At 46.0% G+C, this 23,106-nt stretch overlaps 1 protein-coding gene across 6 annotated transcripts in view; it reads left to right on the forward strand.

Annotated features, from left to right (window-relative positions):
* The first annotated feature begins 20,536 nt into the window (after positions 1-20,536).
* ATL2 (atlastin GTPase 2) overlaps positions 20,537-23,106 on the forward strand; it is an 81,057-nt gene continuing 78,487 nt past the window's right edge. For 2 of the 6 annotated variants that reach the window (XM_054547651.2, XM_002812113.6), the window contains exon 1: positions 20,570-20,828. In XM_054547651.2, the coding sequence (XP_054403626.1) occupies positions 20,711-20,828 (118 nt within the window). In that variant the 5' untranslated portion in view covers positions 20,570-20,710. Of the gene's footprint in view, positions 20,829-21,729; positions 21,914-23,106 lie in introns of those variants that run through there. The other 4 variants (XM_024242572.3, XM_054547652.2, XM_054547653.2 and 1 more) reach the window with 4 other exon arrangements.

Genomic DNA, 23,106 nt, shown 5'->3' on the forward strand with positions numbered 1-23,106 from the left:
AATTGGTGGGTTCTTGGTCTCACTGACTTCAAGAATGAAGCCATGGACCCTCGCAGCCAGTGTTACAGTTCTTAAAGGCGGCATGTCTGGAGTTTGTTCCTTCTGATGTTCGGATGTGTTTGGAGTTTCTTTTTCCTGGTGGGTTCTGGTCTCGCTGGCTCAGGAGTGAAGCTGCAGACCTTCGTGGTGAATGTTACAGCTCATAAAGGCAGGGTGGACCCAAAGAGTGAACAGCAGCAAGATCTATTGCAAAGAGTGAACAGCAGCAAGATCTATTGCAAAGAGCAAAAGAACAAAACTTCCACAGTGTGAAAGGTGACCCCAGCAGGTTGCCACTGCTGGCTGGGGCAGCTTGCTTTTATTCCCTTATCTGGCCCCACCCACATCCTACTGATTGGTCCATTTTACAGAGAGCCGATTAGTCTGTTTTACAGAGAGCTGATTGGTCCGTTTTGACAGGGTGCTGATTGGTGTGTTTACAATCCCTGAGCTAGACACAAAAGTTCTCCAAGTCCCCCCTAGATTAGCTAGATACAGAGCACTGATTGGTGCATTTACAAATCTTGAACTAGATACAGAGTGCTGATTCGTGTATTTACAATCCCTTAGCTAGACATAAAGGTTCTCTAAGTCCCCACTAGACTCTGGAGTCCAGCTGGCTTCACCAAGTGGATCCCACACCAGGGTTGCAGGTGGGGCTGCCTGCCAGTCCTGTGCCTTGCGCCAGCACTCCTCAGCCCTTGGTTGGTGGATGGGACTGGGCACCATGGGGGAAGGGGCGGTGCTCATTGGGGAGGCTCGGGCTGCGCAGGAGCCCATGGCAGCAGGGGGAGGCTCAGGCATGGCGGACTGCAGGTCCCGAGCCCTGCCCTGCGGGGAGGCAGCTAAGGCCTGGCGAGAAATCGAGTGCGGGGGACCCAGCACACCCTCTGCAGCTGCTGGCCCAGGTGCTAAGCCCTCACTGCCCGGGCAGGCGTGGTCTGCAGAGCCCATGCCCATCTGGAACTCGCGCTGGCCTGCAAGTGCCACATGCAGCCCCAGTTCCCGCCTGCACCTCTCCCTCCACACGTCCCCACAAGCTGAGGGAGCCGGCTCCGGCCTTGGCCAGCCCAGAAAGGGGCTCCCACAGTGCAGCGGCGAGCTGAAAGGCTCCTCAAGCGCGGCCAGAGTGGGCGCCGAGGCCGAGGAGGCAACGAGAGTGAGCGGGGGCTGCGAGGGCTGCCAGCACGCTGTCACCTCTCACCAGCAATTTGGGAGATGGAGACAGGCGGATCACCTGAGATCAGGAGTTTGAGACCAGCCTGGCCAACATGGTGAAACTTCGTCTCTACTAAAAATACAAAAATTAGCTGGGCACAGTCGCGGTTACCTGTAATCCCAGCTACTCAGGAGGCTGAGGCAGGAGAATCACCTGAACCCGGGAGGTGGAGGTTGCAGTGAGCTGAGATCACACCACTGCACTCCAGCCTGGGCCACAGAGCCAGAATCTGTCTCAAAAAAAAAAAAAAAAAAAAAAAAAAAATGGTCAGCACGGTGGCTCACACCTGTAATCCCAACACTTTGAGAGGCCAAGGCGGGCAGAGCACCTGAGGTCAGGAATTCGAAACCAGCCTGGCCAACATGGTGAAAACCCATCTCTACTAAAAATACAAAAATTAGCCAGGTGTGTTGGGCACCTGTAATCTTAGCTACTGGGAAGGCTGAGACAGAAGAATCGTTTGAACCCAGGAGATGGAGGTTGCAGTGAGCTGAGATCACGCCACTGCGCTGCAGCCTGGGCAACAGAGCAAGACTCCATCTCTCAAAAAAAAAAAAAAAAAAAGATGGTTTTTAATGGTCATAATCATTACATGGGGATTAAAGAAGGAAGAAAATTGGACCTTGAGAAACATGTAGAGAGAGCTAATAAAACAGAGTCTATCTGAGCCAGTTTCCAGAATCCATGTGGGACAGGCATATCAAAATGGGATGTATGTGTGTCTGTGGGTAGGGGATGGTAGAAGAAATACGTTCCTAAAAAGAATATTGTGGTAAGATCCTGTAAGCATGTCAGCTAGTAATTGTATACTGTCACTAATGGGAGCAGGCTTGTTCTGCAAGCTGAAATCATGATCAGCAGGTAATCAGATCTAGCGCTCTGGGGCTTCCCATGACTCAGTGATTGTTGTACACTAGAAACAAGGGGATGTTTTATTCTCTACTCTTGTACTATCAGGGTTGGCCAGCTTCCCAAGATTTGTGGGGAGAGGGAGGAGGGCTGTGAGGTTCAGAGTGTTTTTTTCTTTGGGAATGGGACTCATGTCTCTGAACTCCTGAAATCCCTTCATCAATGTATTTGCTTTTCATTCTCTGAACTGGCTATAACTTTTAACTTTTTTTTTTTTTTTTTTGGAGATGGAGTCTCACTCTGTTGCCCAAGCTGGAATGCAGTGGTGTGATCTTGGCTTACTGCAACCTCTGCCTCCTGGGTTCAAGTGATTCTCCTGCCTCAGCCTCCCAAGTAGCCAGGATTACAGGTGTGTATCACCACATATGGCAATTTTTTTTTTTTGAGTTGGAGTCCCTCTCTGTCACCCAGGCTGGAGTGCAGTGGCATGATCGTGGCTCACTGCAACCTCCACCTCCTGGGTTCAAGCAATTCTCTTGTCTCAGCCTCCCGAGTAACTGGGACTACAGGTGCCTGCCACCACATCTGGCTAATTTTTGTACTTTTAATAGAGATGGGGTTTCACTATAATGGTCAGGCTGGTGTCAAACTCTTGACCTTAGCTGATCCACCCGCCTTGGCCTCCCAAAGTGCTGGGATTACAGACGTGAACCACCGCACCCAGCCAGCTAATATTTGTATTGTTAGTAGAGATGGGATTTTCACCACGTTGCCTAGGCTAGCCTCTAACTCCTGGCCTCAACTGATCCACCCTCCTCAGCTTCCCAAAGTGCTGGGATTGCAAGCGTGAGCCACCAAGCCTGGCCAACTTGTGTGTTTTTTTTTTAATTTTTTAACTCTTATTTTAGGTTCAGGGTTACATGAGCAGGTTTGTTATATAAGTAAATTGCATGTCACTGGGGTTTGGTCTACAGATTATTTCATCATCCAGGTAATAACTATAGTACCAGATAGGTAGTTTTTCCCACCATCCTCTTCCCACCATCCATCCTCAAGTCGGCCTCAGTGTCTGTTGTTCCTTTCTTTGTGTCCATGTGTACTTGAGGTTTAGCTGCCATTTATAAGTAAGAACACGCAGGACTTGGTTTTCTGTTCCAGTGTTAGTTCACTAAGGATAATGGCCTCCTGCTTCATTCATTTCCCTGCAAAGGACATGATCTCCTTCTTTTTATGGCTACATTTTTTGACTTTTTAATGATACCCATTGTGACTGGTGTGTGAGATGGTATCTCATTGTGGTTTTGATTTGCATTTCTCTAGTGATTAGTAATGTTGAGCATTTTGTGGCTTGTTGGCCACATGTATGTCTTCTTTTGAAAAGTGTCTGTTCTTGTCCTTTGCTCACTTTTTAATGGGGTTGTTTGTTTTTTGCTTGTAAATTTAAGTTCCTTATAGATTCTGGATATTAGACCTTTGTCACAAGTATAGTTTGCAAATAGTTTCTCCCATTCTGTAGGTTGTCTGTTTACTCTGTTGATAGTTTCTTTTGCTGTGCAGAAACTTTAGTTCAATTAGGTTCCATTTATGAATTTTTGTTTTTGTTGCAATTGTTTTTGGCATTTTTGTCATGAAATCTTTGCCCAGTCCTATGTCCAGAATGGTATTTCCTAGGTTATCTTCCAAGGTTTTTATGGTTTTAGGTTTTACATTTGAGTCTTTAATTGGTCTTGAGTTGATTTTTATATATGGTGTAAGGAAGGGGTCCAGTTTCAATCTTCCACATATGGCTATCCAGTTATCCTGGAACCATTTATTGAATAGGGAGTCCTTTCCCCATTGCTTGTTTTTGTCAACTCTGTCAAAGATCAGATGGTTGTAGGTGTGTGGCATTATTTCTGGGCTTTCTATTCTGTTCCATTGGTCAATGTGTCTGTGTTGGTACTGCTACCATACTGTTTTGGTTACTGTACTGGCTATGACTCTTGAGTTAGGTCCATTAGGTAACTACATGGGCATTTTTGATTAGGTAGCCAGGGGCCATGAGTTCAAATGCTTGAGATGGGCCAGGCAGGTAGCACAAGTGTGAATGGAGTCTGTGGCAAGTTGGAGAATCTATTTCTGATCAAAGGGGGACCCACTAGTCAGCTTCAGACAGTGGTCCCTATATAAGTAGACTGGCTCCGGTGGTCAGATCTTCAGATAGTTTTTTAAACCAGAAATCTACTTTTTTTTTTGAGGCAGGGTCTTGGTTTGTTGCCTAGGCTAAAATGCAGTGGCACGATGATGGCTCACTGCAGTATTGACATCCTGGGCTTAGCAATCCACCCACCTCAGCCTCCCAAGTAGTTAGGACTATAGCCATGTACCACCCAGGTAATTTTTAATTTTTTTGTAGAGATGGGACACACTTTTAAAAATGTGTGTAATTTTCTGATTTTAATTGTTTGTAATTAATTTAAAAATTTTAAAAATCACTTTGTAAGCCAACTATAAGAGTATCAAACAAAACGAAGCTTCAGGTTTCATTCAGTCTCCCAATCCTGTCTCCTGGCTGAATTGATTTTCCGAAGGGAAAAACCCAACATTTATTCAAGTCACTTCAATTTATGGGGGGCTATATTATAAGAATGCATGTGACAATAAGATAAACAGGATTTTCAACCATGCAGCAAGGCCTCTTTGAAACCCAGGAACTCTGTACACAACTCAGGTCAAAGGAAGAACAAGGACAGCACATGCCTGATGCTTAGTGATAACTGGAAGGTCCTTTCTCACCATCTGTGGTGTAACTTAAGCTTCTCAATTGGTGGCATGTTTCAATAGAAACCACATGTAACTCACATTAATTTCTCTGGGAACTGTAGAATTCTTGACTGGTTCTCGGGGGTTCCTGTTGTATAAAGGCCTTCATCACTTTAGTTATACCCAAGTGAAAGGGGCATTTACGTCGTGACAAGTGGATTATAGGAGAAAAAGAGGAGATGGTAGGTCAGAGTGTGCTTGGAAGTCATGCCCAGTGTTCTCATCAATGCCAGACATTACGGACTGCCCTTCCGTCAGCCATTCTACCCGTCTTCCTGCTAACAGTATCCCAATTTTGTTCAGATATCAGGCCACTTAATATGTTTCAGGGAAAACTGGTTCCGGCCCAAAGCAGTGTGGACCTTCATTACATCAAACTAATCATGGTGAGTCCATTTTCCTTGCCAGAAATTAGTTTAGGAGTGGACGTGTATTTCACTTGTGAGTACACAAGAGACTGAGGAAAAGTCTAAGGGGGCTTCTGGGAAATTTTCCTTCTAATAAGAAGAGATTCAAGGCAGAAAGTGACACTTTTTTGTTCCCCTGTTGTATCTTTATGGGGCACTTACAACTACGGCAACCACTTTGAGCTATGCAGGATAAATATGCAAACAAAAGTCAACCTATAGAGGAAGAAAAAAGCAGAAAATTGGAAAACAAAACAAAACAGGTGCCTTAATGCTGTCATTGAGCAGTGAGTTAACTCAACCCTGAAACCATCCTACCTTTGAACTTGCTGTGATATGACATATTACCTTCTCCTTTGTTTTTTTTTTTTTTGAGATGGAGTCTCGCTCTGTCGCCGAGGCTGGAGTGCCATGGCGTGATCTCGGCTCACTACAACCTCCACCTCCCAGGTTCAAGTGATTCTTCTGCCTCAGCCTCCTGAGTAGCTGGGACTACAGGCAGGTGCCACCACGCCCGGCTAATTTTTGTATTTTTAGTAGAGACGGGGTTTCATCATATTGGCCAGGCTGGTCTGGAACTCCTGACCTTGTGATCCACCCGCCTCGGCCTCCCAAAGTGCTGGGATTATAGGCGTGAGCCACAGTGCCCAGCCTACCTTCTCCTTTTTATTGATGCCGTTTCTGGTTGGGTTTTCTGTTACTTTCTCCTAAAGCATCCTAACTGAAAAATGTATTATCAATGATTTTCCACTTAGAATATTGAAAAAACTGGCCAGGCACAGTGGCTTACGCCTGTAATCCCAGCACTTTGGGAGACCGAGGCGGGTGAATCACGAGGTCAGGAGATCGAGACCATCCTGGCTAACATGGTGAAACCTCATCTCTACTAAAATTACAAAAAATTAGCCGGGTGTAGTGGCGGGCGCCTATAGTCCCAGCTACTTGGGAGGCTGAAGCAGGAGAATCGCTGGAACCGGGGAGTCGGAGCCTGCAGAGAGCCGAGATCACGCCATTGCACTCCAGCCTGGGTGACAGAGTGAGACTCCATCTCAAAAAATAAAAATAAAAATAAAAAATATATGGAAAAAACCAGCTTTCCCCTCAAGACTAGATTGTGTCCACAAAGAACTTACTAGAGGCGGGATATGAATGCTAATGTTGGCCTTTATGCTCAAAGAAAACGCCTCCACAGGTTACAACTGTCTGTGTGTGGAGGAACCTGCTGAAGGTGTGGGTGTGATCAGAGGTCTCACTGGTGGGAGAGGAGAGCTATTTTGGGTATTTGTGGTGGACTGGGAGCTTGTGCTCCATACCATATCCCTAGGTGTACTAATTGAGGAATCGAGTGCCATCTTGGAGGTTTTTTTTTTCTTTTTTTTTTTTTGAGACAGGGTCTCTGTTACTTGGGCTGGAATGCAGTGGTGTGGTCATAGCTCACTGTAGCGTCAAACTCCTGGACTCAAGTGATCCTCTTGCCTCAGCCTCTCTAGTATCTGAGACTACAGGTTCACACCATCATGCTGGACTAATTTTTATATTTTTTGTGTAGACAGAGTCTCTCTATGTTGCCCAGGTGGTCTTCAACTCCTGGCCTCAAGCAGTTCTCCTACCTCGTGATCCTCCTGCCTCAGCCTCCCAAGTTTCTGGGGTTTCAGGATGAGCCACTGAGACTGACCTTGCAGTCTTAGACTTAAATCACCATGCTTATTGAACTGTAAAAGGTCCAGATTATCAAAGGATCTCAATCCTACAAAGTACCTTTTGGCTGTGATCACTATTTGCAAGCCCAGTGCAGACACTGCTCCCCCAGGCTGGGTCTACCAGATCCCCGCTCCCTGTAGCTCCTACATTTCTTTCTGTTTCCTCAGCAGCACCTCCTAAATCTCTCCTCTATTAAAGTATTTGCTGCTGTTGTCCTTTCTATTTCCCTCCCACCTTCATTGTCTGCGTCCTTCTCCCTGCCCCGCAAGGGGAAATGAATAGCTGGCCAAATTACTGCTTTGGGGAATTGCTTTAGTGAATGTTGGAAAGGATAGACCAGAAACTAAGATGTTATTCTTCATTCCTTGCTTGGGGGGCTTGGGACCTCCATTATTTAGTGATTGGGTTTGGATTCTCCAGAATCATATTGGACTTGAGTACATTCCATTATTTCTTTTTTTTTTAATTCCAGAATTTTTGGTGCCTAATTTCTCTTTCCTCCCGCTGGACACACAATGGATACTCCTTTGCCTCAGTTACACCTTCATAAACCTAACTTCCTCTTAGTCCCTCTTCCCATTCTCAACTTCTCACAAGGAGCTCCTTTATCCCATAATATTCATTTTCCTGACTTTTCATCAGAGGCCTGTTATTTTGCTTCCACCCTTCTGAGAGCGTCTGGGTGTGTACCTGGAACTGCAGTGGTCTCCTGGAACTCTCCTGATTTACTTGGGGGATATAGCCACATAGCAGTCTTCTGAATATAGTGCTTCATCTCCACTGCTTTCGGCTCCCTGCAGAATGGCTACCAGCTCTCCAGTTTTCATGTAAGCGTTATGATATTAAAACCACTCAACAGTAGTTCTCCTTGTCAAAGAATTAGACTGAAAGAGTCTGTGTTCTTTTACACGATTGCAACTTTTATGAGAGAAATAACCTGCCAATCTTGTAGAGAACAAGTACCCAACCTACAGACATGGTGAATTCCTTCTAGCTTTTTGTCATTGACCTGTATGTGATAAAATCCTCTCAGTCACCATCAATTAAGGATGAAATAAAGGAAAACATGAACGTATGTAAGGAGAGAGCCCTAATTTGGGATACAAGGGTGATATAGGTCTTGACCTTCAGATTTAAATATGCCCATGAACTAGAATCTAAAAATGCTGTTTTCCCATATGGACCTGTATATTCTTGGTTCTCGCTACTTAAAATAAGAACAGGAGGAAAATACTTAATCTATGCTGAAATTACTAGCTATGATTATTATAAACATCTGCTATGGGGCAACTTTGACCTACCAAGCTGGGGCCAAAATATAGCTAATGAGGACAATATTTCTTTTTTAGGTCCCTTTCAGCTCCTGCCTCCCTCTTCCCAGTGTCAATTTGCACCTGTTGTTGTCTCCTTGTTTTGTGCTGGGTTGGTCAAACATCCAGGCCCTTGTGGGGAAGACAGGTAGGATTCATTGCAAGCAAGGCCTGAGAGGTGAATGGTGGGGGAGAGGCACAGTCTCTGTTCCTTGCCTGCCCTCTTGGAAGGTGTCAGAGACCCATGGTTAGAACAGTGAGACCAGAAACAGAGGAGTTGGCTTCATGAGACTTTGAGGCATTCCCAGCAAGAGGTGAGAGCAAGAAACTGCAAAACTATTTATGAGAGACTTTGGGAATCTTTAGGCACAGGCAGAATTGCTTAGGAACAAAGCAAGGCTGTGCAGAGAATTCTTCTCCGCTGTGGTACCCAGGGGACCAGAGACTCTAGGAGCATCAGCAGTCTGCAGGCTTGGCACGGACCTGGCTTTATTTATGGGCACTGTCAGCAACAGCAAGGATATGGCTCTGTCTTGAGAGTGCTGAGGGAAGCAGACGCTGATGGAGAGGGTGTTGGAGAATCACATGAACATCAACACTTCCTCAAGAAATAACCAACCAACAAGCCTATAAATGATACTGGTATGTTGCACTCCCTTCATTTTTGTGGTAATGAAGGTACATAAAGGTTAAACACATTTTCAAGGGTTCTTATCACAAATTCAGAATTGGAATCTGGAGCCCTGTTGCTCCAGTCTCTGGGTTACCCATAGCAAGTGTGGTTATTTCTAAAAATATGCAACACATGGTTGTGCTGGGAGAGGGCGTGTCCTGGAGATGCTGCAGAGGCTTCTCGAATGGAGCAGAAAATGGGTACAAGATGGAGGGGGTGGGTTGCTGCTGCCAGCACAACCTCACTACCAGGTCTCCTGTTACCCCAAAAGGGGCTCTTTCCTGCTCAGTGCACACAAAACTGAAAGTGAGTGTCAAGCAGTGCAGGCTGTATTTCATGGCCACGGAATGGGAGAAGTGGGAGCACAGCTCACAAATCAACTTCTCGGCTCCTGGGAACTGGGAAGTTCCTCATATAGGGTATTCTTCATGAAGAGGCTGAGCATTAAGATTGAGGAGAGGTATATTTATGCTTTTTCTTGGGAAGGGACAGAGATTTACTTGGAATCAAGGAGCCGCCTCCCTTTTGTCCTGTTTTGGTTTCCTCCTGTTGTTGTCATGGTAATTGTCAACTGTCATGGCGCCCCTGGGAGTGTCATTTAGTATGGAAATTGGATTATAATGAAGTTAGAGGTTCTTCAGAGGTGGGGTAAGCTGCCTAAGAAGGAACCTCTGACCACAGACATCCTGTTTTCTTTTTCTTTTTCTTTTTTTTTTTTTTGAGACAGAGTCTTCCTCTGTCTCCCAGGCTGGAGTGCAGTGGCATGATCTCGGCTCACTGCAACCTCCGCCTCCCAGGTTCAAGTGATTCTCCTGCCTCAGCCTCCTGAGTAGCTGGGATTACAGGCGCGTGCCACTACGCCCAGCTAATTTTTGTATTTTTTAGTAGAGACGGAGTTTCACTATGCTGGTCAGGCTGGTCTTGAACTCCTGACCTCGTGATCTGCCCGCCTCAGCCTCCCAAAGTGCTGGGATTACAGACCTGAGTCACCGCGCCTGGCCCGTGTTTTCTGAAAATATGCAGAGTCAAATCAGAGTAGGAATTTTGCTAAGTCACATAGGCATTGCATTGGGCAATAAAAGCAGGGTAGGGGTCCACCTAAGTCACATAGGCCCTGCAGTGCCTTTGTGACTCAATGCAATGGGTAACAGCCCCAGTGTGGTATCCACAGAGTAGTGATGGCAGCAATACAATGCTTCTCCAGCAGCCGAGCAACTTGCGCTCTGAATTTGAGAAACAGACTACACTGAATACATTGGAGCAGCACTCATTTTATCTTCTGAGATCTGCCATTGATGTCACATGGTGATGGTGGTTGCAAAAAAAAAAAAAAAAAAAAGCCCAATGGAAACACTGTAGGTATTCGACATGATCTTTGACTCAACAGTGGAGAGTTGACAACTCTGAACCCTGGAATGGTTTGTTCATCACCTAAATCCTAATTCAAGGAAGGGAACTGTGGCTGAGAATGGTTAGGCCAACCCCAAGGAGCTATTGGTATCATACCTCTGGAGTTCTTCAAGCTACTACGGGCAACAGAGTTTAGTAGTCCGAGTGTGAACCCCAGAGTTCTATCTGTGGGGTACCAAAGCCCAACTCCACTATTTTATACACCTGGTAGTCTTGGGAAAATTATTTAATTTCTCTTGGCTTCAGGTTTCTTTGCATAAAGTGTTAAATGTAATAGTGTCTCTGTTTTAGAGTTATTGTGAGGTTTAACGTGGCTCAGGCCTGTAATCCCAGCACTTTGGGAGGCTGAGGCTGGTGGATCACCTGAGGTCAGGAGTTCAAGACCAGCATGGCCAACATGGCAAAACCCCGTTTCTATTAAAAACAAAAAAATGGGCTGGGCGTGGTGGTACACACCTGTAATCCCAGCTACCCAGGAGGCTGAGGGAGGAGAATTGCTTGAACCCAGGATGCAGAGGTTGCAGTGAGCCCAGATCATGCCATTGCAGTCCAGCCTGGGCGACAAGAGTGAAACCCCATCACAAAAAAAAAAAAAAAAAAAGAAAAGAAAAGTAATAAATTATTACTTCATATGAATTCTTGGCACATATAAGTATCTGATAAATGTTAGATGTTATTTTAAGTGTTAGCAGACGATTCTAGAGAGTTTCCTCTGTGACTTGAGAATCTGATTCTGGGTATCTTAGGCTTCGTTGTTTCTACTCCCTCCTAGAACAACAGCTAAAGGAACAAGATTGCAGACAGGGTGGGAAGCTTTCTCGTGTGACCACTTAGCAGCGGGGAGGAGGCCTGGGATGTGTGCCTGGATCCTAGTGCTCTTGTGTGGGGCTTCCGTGGGCTCTGCTGTGAGGTGGGTTGGCTAGTCTGGTTCCTGGGTCCCTTGCACTCATATCCCTGGAATTGGAGCTGACCCTCTGTTTTGTTCTTTGGTTTTTACTCAGGTCCTTATGCTCCTTTTTGTGATTCAGGTCTCCTTGGTGTACCTGTCTGAATCTCACCTCCAGCATCCATCCGATTCCTGGCATAGACTGAACACCCCTGTACCACTATGATGACCTCTGGTTCTTAACTCAGCTACCTCCCTAATCCTCTATAGTGTGTGTGGTGACCTCTGGGTCCCAGCCAAGGGAAGCTAAGAAGGCATGACTAAGGCCCATTTCCACCTAACCACCATGAACCATCATTTTTAATTTGCTGAGCCCTGTCCTGCCCTTCCCTTCTCTTCCTTCTTTTCTTTTTTCTTCCTTCCTTTCTTCCTTCCTTCCTTCTTTTCTGTCTCTCTCTCTCCCTCTTTTCTTTCTTTCTTTCTCTCTCTCTCTCTTTCTTTCTTTCTTCTTTTTTGAGATAGGGTCTCATTGTGTCACCCATGCCGGAGTGCAGTGGCATGATCATGGCTCACAGCAACCTAAACCTCGCTGGCTCAAGTAATTCTTCCACCTCAGCCTCCCGAGTAGCGGGGACTACAGGTGCACATCATTGCACCTGGCTAATTTTTATATATTTTTTGGAGAGATAGGGTTTCTCTATGTTGCCCAGGCTGGTCTCGAACTCCTGGGCTCAAGCAATTAGCCCGCCTTGGCCTCCCAAAGTGCTGGGATTTACAAGCGTGAGCCATCACACCCAGACTGAAAGAGAATTTTCTAAGTCACAGATAAATAAAAACTTTATTCACTACACTACAGGAAAAACTGAATTGCCTTTCTATTCTCTCTTCAGAAAATGATTTCCCCAAATTGGCATAACATGAAGAGTCAAAGACCATACAGTGAAAAGATCAGAAAAAATGGTTTAGGCTGGGCAAGTTGGCTCATGCTTGTAATCCCAGCACTTTGGGAGGCCGAGGTGGGCAGATCACTTGAGGTCAGGAGTTCGAGAGCAGCCTGGCCAACATGGCGAAACCCTGTCTCTACTAAAAATACAAAAATGAGCCGGGCATGGTGGTGCACACCTGTAATCTCAGCTATGTGGGAGGCTGAGACAGGAGAATCGCTTGAACCTGGAAGGCAGAGGTTGCAGTGAGCTGAGATCGCACCACTGTACTCCAGCCTGGGCAAAAGAGCTGAGAAGACTCTGTCTCAAAAAAAAAAAAAAAAAAGGAAATGTGGTTTTAGAAAGGTATGCTATGAAGTTAATAAATAAAAAAATTATTTTTCTGTATTGTAGTATGTGTTAGATAAAATTTGGGATTTTGAGGGGGTTTCTTTTCTTTTGCTAAATATGCATTTACTTATATAATTTGTTTTAATTCACAATTTGTTTTTTGTGGGGTTTTTTTGGTTTTTTTTTTTCAAGACAGGATCTCACTCACATTGCCCAGGCTGGGGTGCAGTGGTGCAATGTCGACTCACTGCAGCCTCAACTTCCTGGGCTCAAGTGATCTTCTCACCTCAGCCTCCCAAGTAGCTGGGAATACAGGTGTGCACCACCACACATGGCTAATTTTTTGTATTTTTTGTAGGGATGGGGTTTTGCCATGTTGCCTGGGTTGGTCTGGAACTCAAGTGATCCACCTGCCTCGGCCTCCCAAAGTGCTGGGATTACAGGCATAAGCCACCACGCCTAGCCTCACAATTTGTTTTCTTAAAGAAATTCCTCAAACTTGTAGAAGCTTCAGGACCCCCAAAATACTAAATCTGTTCCTGATGGGAGCTACATGGCGCATAGTCTCATTTACAGTGGCCACCAATGGATATTGGGGCACACCTATGGAACATGTCCTGTTGGTGAGTGCCATTTGTCATTTGTATCATTGTAAAACAAAACAATATGAAAAAATTAAGAACCACTGCTTTAGGCAGCAGAAGCAAACAAGTAACTTTAACAGAGAGTGATTAGCACTATCTGAATTCAGAGTTTATTATTGCTATGTATTTGCTTATGCATTTACCACATATATATGTTTATATATTGGTATGACATCATGGATATGTGTTCTGGTTACCAGTTGCTCTATAGCAAATTACAGGGATGAAAGGAAATATTTGGCTGCTCTCCAGTTACAAAACAAAATGTCTTAAAACAACAATCATTTTATTATGTCTTACTATAGCTCGCCTTCTTGGAGGGTGATCAGGATAAGCTTGAAAGATAAATATTTGCCAGGCCGACTGAGTGGCAGTGGCATTACATGCAATATTCGAGTCTGAGCAAAGAACTGTTGGGAAAATGAAAAGATGGAACTCGTATTCTGAGCATTTATAATTGAAGACAGACCCCAAGAATATTTGGGAAGGGGAGAAATGGTGTGAGTCTAGGAGGAAGTGTTTGAGGTGAGTACAGATTTCACCATCAAAGTATAATAACGAAATGACTCTAGTGGCTGTGAATCCAAGAATTAAATAGGTTACAACATGGACAGTGGCTCTAAGGATATTGTCAAGGTGCAGTGTTTCTTCCTACCAACCAGCCAGCCAGTTTTTAGAAGTTAGAAATTAAGCTTGAGTGTGAGTTGGAAAGAAAGATTTGGCTGCTCTCCAGTTACAAGAACAGTATGTTGGCTGTAATAAGGCCAATGTAGATATTGTCTTAATCTTAAAAGAGGCCAAGATATACAGTTCCTTCTATGAAGTCTGGATTTCCCACTGATTTCAAAGGCAGGCCAGTTATGAGGAACACATTAGGCGTGGTCCAGACAGGCTGTCCAAGGAGGATACCATTCACCACCCCGTTTTCAGAGGATCCTAAAGCACATGGCCATGTTCGCTTCAAGCTACAAGCATATTTTCTGTGTCATGGTGTTTACTTTCACTCCTTTTTTTTTGTTTTTATTTACTTATTTTTTGAGACTGAGTTTAGTTCTTGTTGCCCAGGCTGGAGTGCCATGGCACGATCTCGGCTCACCGCAACCTTCGCCTCCCGGGTTCAAGCAATTCTTGTGCCTCAGCCTCCCAAGTAGCTGGAAAAACAGGCATGCACCACCACGCCCAGCTAATTTTGTATTTTTAGTAGAGACAGGGTTTCTCCGTGTTGGTCAGGCCCATCTCAAACTCCCAACCTCAGATGATCCGCCTGCCTCGGCCTCCTAAAGTGCTGGGATTACAGGCGTGAGCCACTGCGCCTGGCCACTCCTTCATTTTTATTTTTGAAAATGTACTATAGGATATTATATTGTGCCTAGAGTTCCTGCCAGTGTTCTTTTGTATGAGAATTGTAATTAAAAAACCAGTATCTATCTACTTTTCCAAACATAAACAAGTCCAGTTTCTGGATTTGAACTTTTGTTCCTCCTGCTACTAAATCATTTTAGTAACTACAAGACACCTATGAACTCTATAGATGTCAGTCGTTCAAGTAGGAGCTACCAATTGCATCTAGGACAGTGCCGGTTATCTTGATCATGGGTGCCCTAAATCTGGACCTCATCCTCTCCAGCTATTCAAAACAGTCTTCTGGACATCCAGAAGATATACTTCTAGCTATTTAGTTGTCTGTAGAAGGTGATTATAGAGTTTTCAGTGCCTAGCCACAATGCCAGTGTGTTATCTGAAGATACACAGTTAAGAACATGGGCTCCAGCCTGACCAACATGGTGAAACCCCATCTTTATTGAAAACACAAAAAGTAGCCGGGTGTGGTGGTGCGCACCTGTAATCCCAGCTACTTGGGAATGCTGAGGCAGGACAATCGCTTGAACCCGGGAGGTGGAGGTTGCAGTGAGCCGAGATCGCGTCATTGCACTCCAGCCTGGGTGACAAGAGTGAGACCCTGTCTTTTTTTTTTTTGATATGGAGTCTCACACCGTCACCAGGCTGGAATGCAGTGGTGCAATCTTGGCTCACAGCAACCTCCGCCTCCCAGGTTCAAGTGATTCTCCTGCCTCAGCCTCCCAAGTAACTGGGACTACAGGCGTGTGCCACCACACCCAGCTAATTTTTTGTATTTTTAGTAGAGACGGGGTTTCACCATGTTAGCCAGGGTGGTCTCGATTTCCTGACCTTGTGATTCGCCTGCCTCGGCCTCCCAAAGTGCTGGGATTACAGGTGTGAGCCACCGCGCCCAGCCTGAGACCCTGTCTTAAAAAAAAAAAAGAACATGGGCTCTCACCAGGCGTGGTAGCTCACGCCTGTAATCCCAGCACTTTGGGAGGCCGAGGCAGGTGCATCATGAGGTCAGGAGATCGAGACCATCTGGCTAACAGTGAAACCCCATCTCTACTAAAAATACAAAAAATTAGCCAGGTGTGGTGGCATGTGCCTGTAGTCCCAGCTACTCGGTCAAAAAAAAAAAAAAAAAAAAACCAAAACCAACATGGGCTCTCAGAACAGACAGAATTCGGTGGTTCAAATTTCAGCTCTTCAATTTACTAGTCATATGGCCTTGAAGAAATTAAGTAACATTTTAAAGTCCCCGTTTCTGTAGAATGCTGATGGTGAGGATGATGTCAACAATCCTTGCCTCATGAAAGTATTTTGTAGATTAAATGAAATTATGAACAGGTATTACTACTAATTGTGTTCTTGCTCTTTAATCCCTTCTTAGACTTAAAAGAGCTGTTTTATTGGAGCATTAATCATGATGGCTATCAGTTATTGCCATGTGCCAGCACTAGGCTAAATACTTTATCTACGTGATCTATAATCATAATGAAAAATGCAAGGAAGAGACCTTTACTTTACAGCAGAGGAAACTGAAGGTCAGAGAGGTTAATGATCTTGGTCATAAAACCAAGAGGTAGATAGAGCTGGGGTGCAAACTCAAAGCTGCTGTTCTTTCCACTAAGCCCTACTGATGCTCATGTATCCCAGTTTAAGTCATTGCCTCTGCAGAGGAATACAGCTAAGAAGGATCATTATTTCCCTCTTGTATTAACAAGGGACAGCTGTCTATCCCTTGCTCTAGAAAAAAAAAGAACACCTAATATTAAGCAGTAAACCCACGCAGAAACCCATCTACTCACAGCGTTTCCATATGGGGCTAATACATGCCTTTGAAGATGCCCACAAGTCTCAACACGAACGGCTGTGCCAGAGAGGTATGCGCCCATGTCCAGGCTCCTACAACAAATATTAGCCACAGAAACCCTTGATTTTTTTTCTTTTCTTTTTTTTTTCCGAGATGGAGTCTTACTTTGTTGCCCAGGCTGGAGTGCAGCGATGGGATCTCGGCTCACTGCAACCTCCGCCTCCCGGGTTCAAGTAATTCTCCTGCCTCAGCCTCCTGTGTAACTGGGATTACAGGCATGTGCCACCATGCCTGGATAATTGTTGTATTCTTAGTAGAGACAGGGTTTCACCACGTTGGCCAGGCCAGGTCTTGAACTCTTGACCTTGTGATCCGCCCCCCCCTCGACCTCCCAAAGTTTTGGGATTATAGGCATGAGCCACTGCACCCGGCAATTCTTGATGTTCTTAATTTAATCTCCTTTAGAAGGTCTATCCAAATGACCCTGAATCACTAGCTTTGGATATAAATAAAATTTTTCTGCCAGTCAATAACCCAGAGTCCCTATTCTATTCTCATCTATTTACTTAGTTTTCAAGTACAAAGATAAAGCCAAGACTAGAGTCCGTTTTCTTGTCCACATCTACTCCAGCAGGAACTCCGATTTCCCTCTGTCCCTACAAAATATTTCCTCCCTGGCCCCTCCCCCAAAAGGAAGCCTCGCCTGTGGCAAATCAGTTCCTTAGCCACAGTCACTGTACAACTTCTGGGACAAATCAATGGTCTGTACCCCTCAGGTCAATGAACGGAGCCCACAGAGTCCATCATGAGAATATTGGCGACTGAGTCAAGCTCATTGCTTTGTAGTACTTCCAGTGCTTCAGGTCTCTGAGGCCAATTTCCTAGCCCTGTTCTGCTTTTTGTAACCTGGGCCCTGAAGCAGCTCTGCCTGCATCCAGAACTCCACATAGTCTCAGAGAAACAACTTCTTCATTTCTGTCAACCATTCTTGCACAAGAAAATGAGCAACAGTTTGCAAGCATGGTGTAGCTTAAACAAAACTTCCAGGAAACACATCACTGAAAAGATAACAAGGTCTGCAGAGATGCTGTTTGCCCACAACATAGACAGGCTTTTTCATTCTCGGAGAGTGTAATTTATCTCATTTCAGCCTCAGCAATATCCAACACCTTTTCTATTGACAACACTGCTTTATATTTGTCTTTGGCTTTTCTCTACTCTAACCTTGCCCCGTCCATCTGATATCACCCCAGGCAAGCGAGTGGTTTCCACTAATGGATATCTAAATCTCTACCTCTCACAGGGAGGAACTTTCCTTCTATCTTTTTTCTTTTTTTGCCACCCAGGCTGGAGTGCAGTGGTGTGATCTTGGCTCACTGCAGCCTCGACCTCATGGGCTCAAGCAATCCTCCCACCTTAGTCTCCTCCATAGCTGGGACTACAGGTGCGTACCTGGCTAATTTTTGTATTTTTTGTAGAGACAGGCTCTCATTATGTTGCCCAGGTTGGTGTCAAACTCCTTAGCTCAAGGGATCCACCCACCTTGGCCTCCCAAAGTGCTGGGACTATAGGCATGAGCCACCGCGCCTGGCCCATTCCTTCTATCTTACACCATCTCCATGAAGGTTAAAATGATTGTAGGGCAAGTTCTTGTCAGTTCTCATATTCTCAGTACCCCATGCTTTCCCATAGAAGAGTTATAAGAAGGAATGTCTTCCTGAGAGGTGGCAAGGAAAAATTTTCCTTAGGAATCACTGACTTTTTTCTGGACAGCAAAAAATTAATTAATTCCTTTTTTTTTGAGCTGGTGGTGTTAGGCAGCAATCTTTTTTGAATGGTATTGCTTCTTGCGGAGCAGGGCTAACTCACAGGCAGTGTACCCAGGGTCAGGGTCAGCCTATTTTTTTTTTTTGAGATGGAGTCTCACGCTGTCATCCAGGCTAGAGTGCAATGGCACGATCTCAGCTCACTGCAACCTCCGCCTCCCAGGTTCAAGTGATTCTCCCACCTCAGCCTCCCGAGTAGCTGGGATTACAGGCACCCGCCATCATGCCCAGCTAATTTTGGTATTTTTGTGGAGATGGGGTTTCACCATGTTGGCTAGGCTAGTCTTGAACTCCTGACCTCAGGTGATCCTCCCACCTCGGCCTCCCAAAGTGCTGGGATTACAGGCGTGAGCCACCACACCCGGCCTTTTTTTTTAAAGATCAAGACCTCTCTTGATTCAGGCATAGAAACCACAGATGGGGGAAAGAGTGGGTTTGGGAGCCAAGATAGGCAGATCACCAAAAAGAGAAGAACATAGGCAAGGAAAAAAAAAAAAAGAAAAGAGAAAAGCAAAGCAAAACACGAAACACATGGGGTAGCAGCCTAGATTAGTAGATAGAATTGAAGTCGTTAAAATCGAAGGCACAGTGAGGGAAACCATAAGGTCTTTTATTACATGTAAGATGTTCAATATCTTCCAAAGGACTGCCTATACTAAGCATAGAGGGTGATTTGGCTTAGGTGAACACTGCAGTTTGGTAAGGATTCAGGTAGCTTTTTGTTGTCACCGACTGTATCAACCTTAATTTAGCAAACGGCCTATGCTGTGCTGTTTGTAAATGGTTTCTTTTTTCTATGTGCCTAAGCAAATGTTTTTTAGTGAGTAAATGACAGTAAATAAATCTTTGTAGAACAATCCTTGTGAAGATTTTTTTGCCCTTCTTCTTCTCCTCCTCCTCCTTCTTCTGCTTCTGCTTCTTCTTTTTCTTCCTTTTCAATACTACGTTTTTCAGGCCAATGATAAAACAGAAAATGTCTTGACAAAGTGAGCTCTCCAAATCATATATCACAAGGACATAAGAGGAATATCACTTAACAAGTTGATAAAGAGTCTGCCATCAATATGAAGGAGGGGGAACGGTAACTGTTCTTTGGATTGTGCAGGTGGTTCAAGTCCCAGAACTAGAACCTTAGTAACTCAAAGAATATTGCCAAGAGCATGTATACAGTTATTCTCCTAGATTTATGTGACAATGAGAACAAACTCCATAGTCTGTTGAAATATATTTGGATGGGCCGGGCACAGTGGCTCACGCCTGTAATCCCAGCACTTTGGGAGGCTGAGGCGGGTGGATCAACAGGTCAGTAGCTCAAGACCAGCCTGGCCAAGATGGTGAAATCCCGTCTCTACTAAAAATACAAAAATTAGCAGGGTGTGGTGGCGGGGGACTGTAATCCCAGCTACTCGGGAGGCTGAGGCAGAGAATTGCTTGAACCCAGGAGGCGTGAGCCACCACGCCCTGCCTAGAATGGTATTTTGAAAGCTTCAATAACACCAATGCTTTTCTAGAGATCGTGCAGGCTGTGAATTTTAGACTTATGAGAAGACCTGGACAAAACAGCTGTTTGTACACCCGGACATCTGTTTTTACTGGAGAAGAGGAATTTTTAATGCAGCTGGCAGTATGGTAAAAATCCAAAGGGATCATGTTTCACAGACGCCTCCATGGGCTGACTTGTATTTTAAAAAGTGACCTGAACTTTCTACTGGATGTCACTGGATCCCCAGAAGAAGGTTCATCACAATTAGGAAAGAACCTGCCACGATTCATTTTCCGATTAGAGTGCTTTCTGGCGTGCCTCTGCAAGGTGCTAGGAGCACAGGGCCAGGGTATACACAGTTGAGAAGATGGGGGAAGGTCTCATAAGTAGATGGGGAGCGAACGCAAACAAACCTTAGGATGGTTGGGGGGGAGGGGAAGCAACAGTAGGGACTTGGGTGAGGAAAGAAAAGATCAAGAGGAAAAGCAGGGCACTGGCAACTGCTTGGGGGGTGGATGGGGAGAGAGGAGGGGAATGGCTGTGATGAGGAGGGGGCGATGAAAAGGAGAGAAGGGGTGCGAAAGCCACCTCACGTGCAGGACGCACGAATCAATGATTAGAGATGTAAAGCGAATTGGGAGGGAGGGACTTAGTTCTCTGGAGATCCCTTCTGCGTTTGCAGAGCCTGGCCCAGCGCTAAGGGGGTGTGGTGCTGAGCTCAGGGAGGTGGGGGTGTGAGACGGCGGCGGCAGGGACACCCCCGCCCCAGTCCAACCAGAAACTTGGAGCTGGGGAGATGGATCTGCAGGCGGGCAGGGCGGGGGCGGAGCGAGCGAGCGATGGGCGGGGCGGGGGCGGAGGGAGGGCGAGGAGATAGAGGCGGAGGGCGAGGAGACAGAGGCGGAGGGCGAGGAGATAGAGGCGGAGGGCGGCGCTAGGACCCGCCGGCCGCCCCTCCGGCTCCAGGGAGGTTGATAAAGCGGCGGCGGCGTTTGACGTCAGTGGGGAGTTAATTTTAAATCGGTACAAGATGGCGGAGGGGGACGAGGCAGCGCGAGGGCAGCAACCGCACCAGGGGCTGCGGCGCCGGCGGCGGACCAGCGACCCAAGCGTTGCGGTTAACCACGTCTCGTCCACGACCTCCCTAGGTACGGGCCAGCGGGGCAGAGGCCGCGGGGCCCTGATGGGGAGAGGACGCTCGCTGCTCGGGCTCGCGGGCACCGGCCGCAGGCGGCGGGGTCGGAGTCCACGGCTGGTTCAGGTCTCCTCCCGCCGCCGCGCCTGCCCGCCGGGCCTAGCCTCAGCCGCGCCCAGCGCTCCCGCAGCGCGCGGCCTGAAAGGGCGGCTCGTGGGCCGCGGCTCCAGTAGCTGCTGGGAGAACCAGTGGCGCGCGCGTCTGCGCCCGGCCCGGCCCCCTGCCCGCCAGCCCGCCGCGTGGCTGCCGCCGTGTCCGCCCCGACCTTAGGGGGCGGCCTTGAGCCGTGGCCGCCTGCCCCGGGCGCGGGGAGGTCGGCTGCGGCTCCGCTCCGTCCGGCGAGCTCCGGACGCGGCGGGGCGACCCGTTAGCTGCTGGGCGTTCGCTGTCCCTTGCGCGGACAGGGAGGAAGGGGTGGCCGGGGCACGATGGGCCCCGCGGAGGAGGAGGTCGCGCGGGGAGCAGACACCTTGCTGCCGGGTCCGAAAGCTCCTTAAACACCCTTCCTGGAGGGAACCGCAGTCCGCAGGCCAGGACTCTGTCCCCGGGCTCGCGTTTCGGGGCTCCTCGGCTCCCTAACCCATTCGCGCGGGTTGTGCGTGGTAGGGTGCAAGTCCAGATTTTCGGGTCAAACTGGGGTTATGAGCCGTTTACGAGTCAGTTGGACGATAGTAAGGCCTGATCACTCTGAAAGTGTCTGTGGTGTGAAGTCACTTGGACGATAGTAAGGCCTGATCACTCTGAAAGTGTCTGTGGTGTGAAGTCACCTGATCCTTGGCTCCCTGGTTTTGCTGAATGTGCGCTCCTACTGTACGTGTACCAGGAGCGCCCCTGCCCCCTCGAAGACGCAGTTGCGTTGGCAGCGCAGTGTTGTGTATCCCTCTCACTCATAACACCCCTATTTATAGGAGTTTAGCATTTGATCTCTTACTGTGGTGCGAATTGATCGCATGAAATCCTGATTGAAATTTTTGATGGTACTTAAGAAAGGCATAAAGTTTTTTCAAAGGCTTATAAATAGTAAAAGCCTACGATTTGGTAAGTACGGCCAAGATAAGAGTTTATTATTAAATAGAGATACGAGCTCGTGTCTTAAGATTTCCTTTTTTACAGTGTATAAAGGTTTTGCTGGATAAAATGTAAAACATTTTGGTATGATATTAACCACAAGGAAGTATAGGAAAGTTTATTTGAAATATACTTCATCATTCCTGGTAGTCCTTGGCGCATGTCAGAGGTGATGACAGACTGGAGTTTTGCTAAGGGAAAAAGAAAAGGAAATAAAGCTTATTTTATTATTGTCTGCCAACCAAAACACTGGACTGTTTGTACAGTGGTAGCACTCTGTAGAATAAAAAACTACCAAAGAAGCAGCTTCGCCTTAGATCTGTGCTGGTTGGATTTCTTAAGTAATTAGTTGTTTGGGAATGCGGATGGATTAATTTCGCTCTTTTGATTGGATCCTAGGGGAAGAAGTGTGTGTTCTGTTCTTTCTTTCTTTCTTTCCTTTTTTTGAGGTAAGCGTTTTAGATGCAGTTTCAAAATATTCTATGTATTTACCTTATTAGAAGAAACATAAATTTATACTTTAGTTATGGTTGTGAACGTTTTTGTGCTGTGGTATCTTGAGAAGAGATGATACTCTTCAGATTGTTGTTGAAATAGGGCCCACCATTTATTATTTAATAAATGCGGTTGTCTGCTACTCATAGGTTTTTGTCCTTTGTTTTTTAGGACGGATCAGGAAGACCTTCACATGATAGCCATTCCTAGCAAATGATTGCCTAAAACAGTCCCTGTACCTGCTAATTTGCTCCGAGTCACTCATTAATGAGTTAAAAACTAAATGAGCTTGGTAGGATTTGTGTTTAAAGTGAGAAGAAACAGACTGAATGAAAAGGACTCATCTATTTTTGACCGTGTAGAAACTCTGTCTCCCTCTGCTTCCTGGAGAAATAGCTTCAAAAACCAAGTTGGGGTCAAGTGTCACTTTAGTAGTTTAGTGTTAGGAAGAGGCTTTGTGTTTATTCTTTTAGGAATGTAGGATCTTTAGAAAGCAAATAAGTACTCATTTTATTGGCTTTTTAAGTTGATAGGATTCTGTAGATATGATTAAATCTATTTAGTAAAGTGTTTTGAAATTCTTCGAAATTATTTAGGGAGAAGGAGCTGCCTTACAGTAAAGATATTATAGGGAAAAGAAACCCTGAGTGAAAATAAGATTATGGCCT

This window comes from Pongo abelii, chromosome 12, assembly GCF_028885655.2.
Source record: "Pongo abelii isolate AG06213 chromosome 12, NHGRI_mPonAbe1-v2.0_pri, whole genome shotgun sequence".
Lineage (NCBI taxonomy): Eukaryota > Metazoa > Chordata > Mammalia > Primates > Hominidae > Pongo > Pongo abelii.